At 52.1% G+C, this 10,379-nt stretch overlaps 1 protein-coding gene across 1 annotated transcript; it reads right to left on the bottom strand.

Annotated features, from left to right (window-relative positions):
• Positions 1-933: 933 nt before the first annotated feature.
• On the bottom strand, positions 934-9,574 carry PPP1R1A (protein phosphatase 1 regulatory inhibitor subunit 1A). The gene is made up of 7 exons (XM_023539393.2): positions 9,425-9,574; positions 5,126-5,186; positions 4,056-4,093; positions 3,664-3,727; positions 2,397-2,552; positions 1,402-1,508; positions 934-993 (listed from the first exon to the last, which is right to left on the bottom strand). Exons 1-7 carry the CDS (start codon positions 9,506-9,508, stop codon positions 934-936), a joined length of 570 nt encoding a protein of 189 aa, XP_023395161.2. The 5' UTR covers positions 9,509-9,574.
• Between the last annotated feature and the right edge of the window lie 805 nt (positions 9,575-10,379).

Genomic DNA, 10,379 nt, shown 5'->3' with positions numbered 1-10,379 from the left:
TCAAAAGCAGCGGGCAGGAGAGGCTGGCTGTGGGATCTGTGGAAGTTTTAAGTTTTCCTCGGTGTCTAGGACAAGGTGGAGCAATGACCTCTTTAACAGCTACTCTGTTCTCAATCCATTTTTGCTAATAGTGTGAGCTTTTGGGTTGGAATAAGGGGAGGTGGTCTCCTCATAGCTGGAGGAGGGAACACATCCCAAAGCTTGAGAATCCAAAACTAAGGCAGCGGCAGCTCTGGAGAACAAGCAAAGAGGCATCTGCACGACACAACCTCCCCCTCTTCCCTTGGACCAAGCGCCAGGGTGCAATTCTCTGTTTCGTCCAGCAGATGGCACCCACAGCACAGTCACAGCTAGAGAGGGCACAGGCCTTAGGGCGCCAAGTATTCCAGCAGCAAGCAGCGCTGCGAGATGGCCATATCTCTTCCTCAATAAATAAATGGGAACCTGGGGCCACCTGTCTTTTAACACCATGAAAGTCAGCCCTCCCACCTATCTGACCCCTATCTCTCTCCCCAGCAAGTACAGGCAGGCTTAGAGAACTCCCTCCTCAAGATCTGGCCCCATGCTTCCCTATTTCCTGCTTCCTAGAAGCAGCTGGGCAGGAGGGTGGGGACCTGTAGAGAGGGTGGTAAAACGGTGCGGGGAGATAGGATTCTTCAAATCGGGAAAGAAGGCAAGTGCCAAGGACCTAACACCAAATTTATCACATTTTAAAAACAAGAAATTTTCCCCAAAAGTGAAGAAATAAGAAACAAATCCAGTGTCCATGCCTTCCCAAACTGTAGTCTTGATTCCAGGATACCTCCTTCACTCTCAGACCTGTTGTGTGGGAAGGGGACAGAAAGAGAAGGTGAGCAAGAGGCCAGAGGGTTTGGGAGGATCATCTTGTTCTTTCCCCTACTGGTCTGGCCAACCATCCCATTCATCAAGCATCTAACTGCTGGGAAGGTTGTTCTGATGTCTGATGTATGTCTCTGTCCCCTTGTCCAATCTCTGCAGGGGGAGTCAGGACAGTAAAATCAAAACTCAGGAGGTTATTTCATCAATGTCTCCACCTCCAGATAGGGCCACTGCTCACCCAGCCTGGGCAGGTGAGGAACCCCCTTTGGGTTCCAAATGCCCTTTATCAAAAAAACCCTTGGCCTGCTTTCATCATCCATTCCAGGAGCCTGAAGTCCTGCACAAAATCTAACCTCAATCCCTCCTGCTGCAGCTTAATCTCATTTCGCATTGTTTGCCCGTCAGAGGCAAGGTTAGTTAGTCCTCTTACCATACAGAATAACTTCAGCGACAGAAGCTGGTCCTTTGTTCTCCTTTTCCCATACTCCAAATACTAGCCCCCCTGCTCCATCCACACAGCCTTCTCTCCTGTAGACCAGGCAGACCACCCTGGGGTCTTACCAAGTTGGTTCCCTGGGAATCCGATGGTTGTGTATGGGTGGAGGGCTCCTCTGTGCTGGGTTCCTCACTGGCCCTCTCCTGAGTCTTAGGGATGGCTCCTGCAGGCTCTAAGGAGGGAAAGCGGGTAGGGGAGGGAGAGCAGCATTCAGGGAGGCCTTGTAGAGAAGGGGCTGTTTCTGCTCACCTCGTGCTATACCCTAATGACCCTGAGAGAGGCCCAAGACCAAGCTGGGTGCAATGGGGCAAGACTAACTGGGTTCTCTCTGATTACAATTACTACTATAGGTTCACCAATTTTTTTTTTTTTTCATTTGGGTACAAATACTATGTGTGGCTACTGACATGAACTGATAGGCTATTTATTGTCTTTATCCCACTTAGTTGGACCATTCATTTGCTTGCAGAAATACTCATGTGTTTGATTACAGGGTACTCTGTGGCGGGTATTATGTAATATATGGTATATGCACTCTATCACTTTCCTAAAGTCAAGAAAATTCTGCATTCTGAAATACATCGGGATAAGGGACTGTGGACATGTATTACCACCACCACCACCAGCTTCCATTTATTGCATACTTTCTTTGTGTCAGGTGCTGGGCTAAGAACCAATCTCATGTAATTTTCACAAACAGCCTAATGAAATAGGCACCATCACTACCATTGTATACACTGAGGTTAAGTAAGTTGCTCCAGGTTGCTTGGCTGGTAAAGTGGCAGAGCCAGGATTTTAGCCTATGAGTGTTGTTTTCATTATAGTGGGCTCCCCTAATACAGCTACAATAGGGAGCCCTGAAGTTCAAGTCAGGGGGAACCGTGTTCTTTTGTAAGGACAAGGGAAGAGACACAGATACATGCAAATATACCCATATTCTCAACATAGTTTCTGGACACTATTAGACTTCTCCCAGGCTCCAAACCCCACAATGGATGAGGCCTGCCTCCTCCTCGGCTGGGGAATGGGATGCCTGGGTCCCTCCCCAGCCTGAACATACTTGGTGCTGTCCCAGAGGTGCTCAGCCTTGACTCTGCTTCTGTGCCTGTGATCCCAGGTGGGCAGGACTCCTGAGGCCCTGTGCTCTCTGCAGCTCCCTCAGGCTCCTCTCCCTGCTGCTGTTGCCCCAGGTGATGTTCAACCATCATCTGCAGCTCTGGGGACAGAGAAAGGGAGGAAGTATTGACCATGACTGCCAGAATCAGCCCTGTGGATCCCCAAATTCAATAGCCCACTAAAGGGTCATCACACATTGCCAGGTGTTTGATTGACTTTCCCATCTTCTGAGATCTGAAAAGGGGAAGGCATTAGCTAGGCAATAAAGAGGGACTAAAGCTAGACTGGAGATACTGGATGTTGCAAACAGCTAACATGCTCTGCTGCTCACCAAAAAATTGGAGGTTCACATCCACTCAGAGGTGCCTCGGAAGAAAGGCCTGGTGATCTATTTCTGAAAAATCAGCCATTGAAAACCCTATGGAGCACAGTTCTACCCTGACACACATGGGGTTGCCAAGACTCAGAGTCGATTTGAGGGCAACTAGTAATTGGTAAAGCTAAACCATAAAAATATTTTTTTCAAAGGAAACAGAGAGGTAGGGGAAGGGCCTATAAGAGCAAAAGATTATCTTAACTTGCTGGGATACATGGTGTCCCTTGGGGCTGGGAGCAGACACTCAGTTTAGGTTCAAGAAAGATTTGAGTATTTTCTATATGTTGGGGTCTGTGCTTGCTGAGTTCACACACATTATTTATTTTATTGTGCTTTAGATGAAGGTTCACAGAACAAGCTACCTTCTCATTAAATAGTTAGTACACATATTGTTTTATGACATTGGTTAACAACCTCACGACATGTCAGCATTCTCCCTTCTCAACCTTGGGTTCCCTATTACCAGCTTTCCTGTCCCCTCCTGCCTTCTAGTCCTTGACCCGGGGCTGGTGTGTCCCTTTAGTCTTGTTTTGTTTTATGGGCCTGTCCAATCTTTGGCTATCATACGCATTATTTGATTTAACTGCCACAGTGAAGTAGTACTCAGGGCTCAGTAGGTTAAGCAATTTCTCCAAGGCCACACAGCTAGTTGGAGGCAGAGTTGGAATTTAAGTCCCAGTTTGTCTAGCAACAGCTTCACTTTAACAAGAGGCAGATTTAATGACCTCCCAAGGATTTCTTCTAAAGGAGTCATCAGGTCTCTTCCCCAGCCTCAGACATAAAAAAAAATCAGACATAGCTGGGGGGAAAACGGGATGGAAAGGGTCTTCCAAACCTTTCATTGTGGGTGTGGTCCTTGTCACCTTCTTCCGCTGCCGTGGAGACATTGACAAAGTGGACTGTGAAGAACAAAGAGTACAGGTGGGTGCCAACCCTTCTCCCTGTCCCCCTCTGACTTGCCTGAATTTGGATTGGAGACTGGGGTAGGTGTGGGTTTCAGAAAATGGGGGAAGAAAACTCCTGCTTTCCCAGACAACAATGGTGATCAAAGAGACGGGATGTGGGGCTGCGTGGGGAGGCACATGTGAATATCCACTCATGCATATTTGGGGGATACAGAAAAGAGGGAGTCAAAAGGTCCCACAGAAGTGAAGAGAGGTAGGAGGATGATCTCCTAATGAATCTGTGGGTTTTCTGGGCTGGGCTAAGTTGGAAAGGCTGGCTCACCTTGAGAAGTGGGTTGGGGATCCGGTCTTCATCTATCTCTGAGGAGAACAGGGAATGAAGAAGGTTGTGAGGCCAAGAAATCCTGAAGAGTCCCCACAGCCCGGATTTCCCAAGGGAAGGAGACTCTGCAGTCACTTTTCCTGATCTGGTGCCTTCCATTCCGACCCCAGGAGTTTGGCCTTGATGGCTGCCCCAGACCTCTTTTCCTTCCAGCTCCCCTCCAGCTCTGCAGCTGGCTTTAACCAGTTGCATCTGGTCCTGACCTTGACTCTGGGGCTGTGGTCAATCTGGGTCTCCATCCTTGTTTCAGACCTGGAGGTCCGTGGAGACAGGATTTGTGGTGCTTCTACTCTTTTCCTCCCTCTGAAGTATCTGTATCTTTTTCTCCTTCCAACCAATACCCCAACCCCAGATCCAGAATAGAACCCTGAATAGGAGGGAACGCTGGGCAGAGAACAGCAAATGTATCCTCTGCAGGGTCCAGGATGATAACGATCATTTTGGTACTCGGAGGAAAGCTGGAGATCCAGGCATCCTGAACTCCAGTCTATCTTATCAGCCTGAGCATCCCTCTTCCATTCAAGCTTGCGTGATGTTCTCTGAGACCTTGTTCTCTTCCCAGACCTAGTGACCAGAATCCCAGCTGCTCCCTGAGCTGTTTCTAACCTTCCCCTTCCTCTCTGGGGGCCATGAAGATAGCTGATAAAGGCGGTCTCTCCCCTTCACAGCTGTCACTGCCTCTGGGGGGTGGGGGCAGCAGCATCTCAGTTGCTGGAGAAAACTCAAAGGCTGTTGCCGCAGCAACCAGCACACCTTTGACCACCCCAGTTCCTGGGGGGCTTTGGAACCAGGTGGTCTCCCTCCCCTTTCTAGCATTGTTCTGTCTTTCCAAAAGCAAAAGAAATCCTTCTGCTAATCGAGTCAGGATTAGCCTCTTCTTCTGCCTCCAGGATTGAGGTTTCGGACTCCTCAGATCTGCCCTTCTTTTATCTAGCACCCACCTTCTCTCACTGGGACCCAGCTGTCTGTAGGAGCCCCCACTCCCTTCAGGGACCTATCCTTTGGGTTACCTGGGGAGGACTGGTCACTGGTCAGCACGAGGGTGGCAGGGGTGGGGCGGCGCCTCCGAATCTGGAGGAAGGAGGGAGGGAGGGGGAAGAGGTCAAATGCATACGGAAGCATCTCAGTCACTATCGTGGAGCCCCACCCAGTACCACTCAGCAGCATAATCCAGGCCAGCCCACTGGACACACCTCAAAAAAATGCCCATATTACAGTGGACCCACTGTCCAGGGCGGGCATCCTTGGGTCCATCCCTCTCCTGTGGGGAGAGTTCCTCCAGAGGACACAGAAGTTCACCCCCACTCCCTGCAGCTACCCCTCGATCCCCTGTTCTGTCCCTCCCTCTCCTCCTGGTCCTGGCCCCAGCTCCCCATCTCAGCAGCTGTATCTACTCTAATGCATCGATCTCTGGCCTGCTGTCCTTCCGTCCATTCCGGATCAATGGTCAGAAATAACCTGAGAGGGCAGAGGTCTCCCTCCATTGCCCAGACCGCTCCCCAAACAGACATTAACCTTTTGTGGACCAGCACCTGCAGAGAGTACCCCTCAATCCCCACGCAGCCCAGGAGGACAGCAGAGAGAATCATTGACCCCAGCCCGTGCCCCTCACCTCCTGGTGTCCTCCCTATCCTTGGACCTGCTGCCTTTCTTGTTTATCAGGAAATAGCATCTGGGGGAATCCCTGTCGTGGTAAATACACTATGAGGAGGAATCCTGGGCAGGACCTTGGTCAAAGTCTAAAGCTCAGTGGAAAAATCTTATCCTGGACTCCCTGTCCCATTCAAGAAATTAACATATAAGAGCAGATTGGCTGCTGTTCTTTTGCCATGCTGCCAATAAAGTTTATTGCTGTTGAAGTCAGTCCAAGGACTCTTGGGACACCTAGTTTTTTTACTTTCTCTGAAGGCTTAAAAAAAAAAAAACCTAAATCCATTGCCATCGAGTCAATTCTGACTCACAGTGACCCTATAGGACAGAGTATAACTGCCCCATAGAGTTTCCAAGGAGCGCCTGGTGGATCTGAACTGCCAACCCTTTGGTTAGCAGCTGTAGCACTTAGCCACTAAGCCACCAGAGTTTGAAGACTTTAAAAAAAAAACAAAACCCACTGCCGTTGAGTCGATTCCGACTCATAGCGACCTCATAGGACAGAGCAGAACTGCCCCATAGAGTTTCCAAGGAGCGCCTGGTGGATTCGAACTGCCAACCTCTTGGTTAGCAGCCGTAGCACTTAACCACTACGCCATTGAAGACTTTTAGAGGATTGGAAATGAGGGGATGGAAGAGGCTGGGGCCCCTGCAGCTCTCTCTAGGGCAGCAGTAGGGGAGGGAAGGATAATGGGGCTGGAAAAGGGGCTAAAATTACCCAGGGCTGAGAGAAGTAGGGTGAGGACACTGAATGATCAAATCCTCATCTTTCAGTCTCCATTATTTAGTATCATCACTGCTGGGGTGGGAGGAAGCCAGACACCTGCCCTTCTCTACGCCTAGAAAGTGGGTATCAGCTACATCAAGGGTGGGGTGGGGGGCTAATGTTAGTCTGAGAGGGGAACTCTCCCGAAAGAAGAAACAGAATGCCTTGAATTGGAGTATGTGGGGGTCAGGCATCTCTTTCCCAGAATCCTGTAGCATCTGTTTTCAGTGACATTTCAAGGTCCCTGGCAGTACCAGTCCTCTCTCTCTCTCTGTGCAAGTATGTGTGTGTGTACACATGTATTGCATGAACATTGGCTGTGAGTTCGTCTCTAGCTATTCCTGATGCAAATGGGCTGGATGCTGGCACGTGGACATGTTTCATGTATGTGGGGTGGGGGTCATCCTTTTACTAGGAGAGGACCCCTCCTCTCTATTGCCTTCCTACCTGGTGGGGGGGCAGGGGGACTGTGGAAGAGGCAGGCAGAGAGTGGGGTTGGGATGAGTGGGTTGGTTGAGATAATATCTTTGTTGGGAGCCTGTGAAAGAGACTGCAAGTGTGACAGACATGGTGTTGGAAGAAGACAGTAGGGCTCTGTGATTGTGGACAGGTCCCCTTCCTCAACCTATTTCCTTGCCTTGAGAAGATTTTTACCTACTCAAAAGTCCCTGAGAACTGTGATGTTCTCAGCAGGAGGGAGTAAAGTCAAACTTCTTGAAGCATATCCCAGCATCTGAGCCACTGGGATGCTAGTAGATGGTCTCGTTTTCTCACACCTATCCCGAATCCTGGCTTTCAAGGACACCTGATACTTTCACCTCTGATTTATTTCCAAATCAGTCATGCCAAGGATATGATAGCTGTGGGCACCTCTCCACCCCCGCCGCTCTGCCATATAACTCAGAGTTTCCAAACACTTCCACCCTCCCATCTTGGCCTGAGCCCCTGCCAAACCTGGAGATTTCTGCCTACACACTTGGTAACACAGCAGGAAGGGCTGACATTAGACTGCAGGTAGAATTTCACGCCTAGGAGATGCAGATTTCTGAAGATTAGAGAAAAGCAGTCCTAAGTCCCAGCCACATTTCTCCTTCTGGCTCCTTAGCACTGCTTCATGCTCCTTCTCTGTCCCACAGATCCCTCAATCAGCTGGCCAGCCCCTTCCTCTCCCAACACACATCGACAGCTGTGTCCCCAAACACCAAACAGATGCAGGTGTCAGCCACGAGACCTGTCTGTGCCAGTGGGAGGCAGTTCTGCTTGGAGCCTCACCCCAACCCCCAGAGCCCACACTCCTGGGCCCTTTTTCCTGGGTCTGAGGTTATCCAGTTATTTGGAGTTCTTCGGTGCACAAATGGTTAAGTGCTCTACAACTAACCAAAAGGTCGGCAGTTCAAACCCACCCAGAGGCAACCTGCTTCCAAAAGGTCAGAGCTTTGAGAACTCTGTGGAGTATGGTTCTGTTCTATACACGTAGGGTCACCATGAGTCAGAACTGACTCTGTGGTAATGGGAGGTTATGTTAGCTAGTCTCCTGCCTCCAGGCATAAGAGCCTTTCCAAGGGAACCCTCTCCCTGCCATTGTCTCTCCATCCCCACTCCCCACCCCCAGGAGGTTTTCGAGGTCTCACCACAATCCCTCCTGCCGTCACACCTTAGAGACCTAGAGATGTGGCTCACCTAGGCCAGGGAGAGGATGGAGACACAGGCACCTGACCCCCAGTGCCACTCTGGTAACCCAAAGTTATAGAGGGAGTGTGTACCTACCCTCTCCCTGCACATCTAGACCTTACTCTACCAAACAGCTGGAACAACAAAAAGAACACTCTCTCCAGCCCATTCCAGCAGGTCAGAGTTTCTTCAGGTGGGGAGGCCCAACCTGACAGCTGGTTGGGGGAGACAGAGAACTGACCTTGTGGGAAATGCTTTAGGAATGGGGATGTCTTGGCAAATGGTAGAGAATACAAAAAGAGATGGAGCAATGAGCAAATATTTGGCCAACAGGCAGTAGTAATGATCACGGGTGGTCACCCGCTCCACACACATGCTCACTTTCACTGAGACACACACTCGCTCACACTCTGATACACTGCCGCCTCTGCCAGGCCGCTCAGAGCTAAAAATAGGCCAGGCCAGGAGGCTGGGCCAGGGCCGTGGACTCCCACCCTTTGAGCCAAGCCCGGCACAGTGCTGCTCGCTTGAATATTGCTTAGCTTGGACCCCAGGCCCTAGGAAGCCTCTTCTTCTGGTCTCTCAGCCCCACTTTCTCCATTCCACCCCTAATCTCCACCCCAAAGGGCAGGAGTTGGGAATACGGAGCCGGGTGTCCAGACTCGATCACCCCCTTCCCAAAGCCCCAGCCCTTTCAATTTTCCTCAGTCCCTTTTCTTGTTACCACTCTCTGGAGCCTCGCCAAGGTGCGCCCCTGTTAGGGAGGGGACAGGGAGAGCTGTTTCTTCTCTTCCAACTCGTACAGCACCAGGCTCCATCCATTACTTACCCCTCTCCTGCACTGCTGCTTGTACCCCTCAGCGCCCCGACCCGAGCTCATAAACTCTGGTGGGGCTTGACTGGGTGGAGAATGCAAGATTAGCGAAGGGGGGAGGGGTCGTGTCCTCAGGCCGGCCCTCTCCCCAGCGCTGGGGAGGACGACTCTGGCGGGGACAGGCATGGAGTGGAGGCGCTCATCCTTCTGTCGGTTTCGAAGAAGCCCAGATGGAGGATGTTGCTCCGATGGTGGGGGAGGGGATGGAGGACCACCAAACTGAGCCCGTTCTCCCTCAAAGGGACGCACTGCTAAGGGAGGATTGGGCAGCGATCCTGGGTCCCCCCAGTCCAGGGGTCCCCCGTCCTTAGCTAGCAGAGTCCTCTGCCGCCCCGCCTTGCTCCTCACCTGCTCTGCCGCCTCGGGGTCAAGGTGCGGCTCCAGGAGCGGGACCGTGAACTGGATCTTCCGGGGGCTGTTGTCTTCCTCCATGGCTGGGGCGGCGGCCTCTGGGCCGGCGCTGCGGCTGGAGGGAAGTCGGCAGGACTCGGGGCTGGGGCGGGCGCGCTCCCTCTCCGCTGCGCTCCGGCCCCGGCCCCAGCCCGACGCGCTCGGCTCCCTGCTCGGCGCTCCGGGCTCCCGGCTCCGGGGACTCTGCGGCCGCTGATTGGCTCCGCACCCGCCCCTCCCGACCCCCCTCTCCCTCCCCCAGCCCGGAACCTTAACCCCGTCGTGGCTGCGCCGGCGGCCGCGGGGGTCACAGTCCTGCGGGCAAGCGAGCCGGGGCGTGGCCGAGTCCAAGTCGTAGTGGACTGCAGGTGCGGTAACCGTACCCAGGTATCCTCGGAGTTCTGGGCAGGGAGTGTGGGAGGGGAGCGGCTACGAAGAACTTCTTCAAGCTAGGGCAGATACAGGGGCTAGGAGGGTGGAGGAGGGGCGCTGTGGAGGAAGGGAGGGAGGGGGGAGGGAGGGTGGCGGCAAACGCGAGAGGAAGATTTCGTTTATCATCTTAAAGGAGTTTGTCTCTTAAAGAAAAGAAGGAAAGGGGATTTAGTCATGCAGCAGGAAAGATTACGGTTAGACATGGAAAGGAACTTTCCCTTAAGAGGATAACAGAGCGGAGGTGAAAACTTGGCGGGAAGATGCAGGCTGTGAGCACCGCCTCTGTGCACTCAGCGGCAGGGAGGTGGACCTGAAGATCTCGACAGTCCGCAGAGGCCGGAGCGTCTGTCTTGAAATGCAGAGCGGGCGGAGGGCTGGGAGAGAGGATCGTCTGGGACTCGGCGGAACGAGCAATGGGAGTGGGGAGCCAATAATGCTTGTGAAATAGGTTTCTCTTTCTGCTTGCTAAATTACGGGGATC

Source organism: Loxodonta africana, chromosome 4 (assembly GCF_030014295.1).
Source record: "Loxodonta africana isolate mLoxAfr1 chromosome 4, mLoxAfr1.hap2, whole genome shotgun sequence".
Taxonomy (NCBI): domain Eukaryota; kingdom Metazoa; phylum Chordata; class Mammalia; order Proboscidea; family Elephantidae; genus Loxodonta; species Loxodonta africana.
The sequence above is the reverse complement of the archived record's forward strand: the minus strand, read 5'-3'. Positions and strand labels throughout refer to the sequence as shown.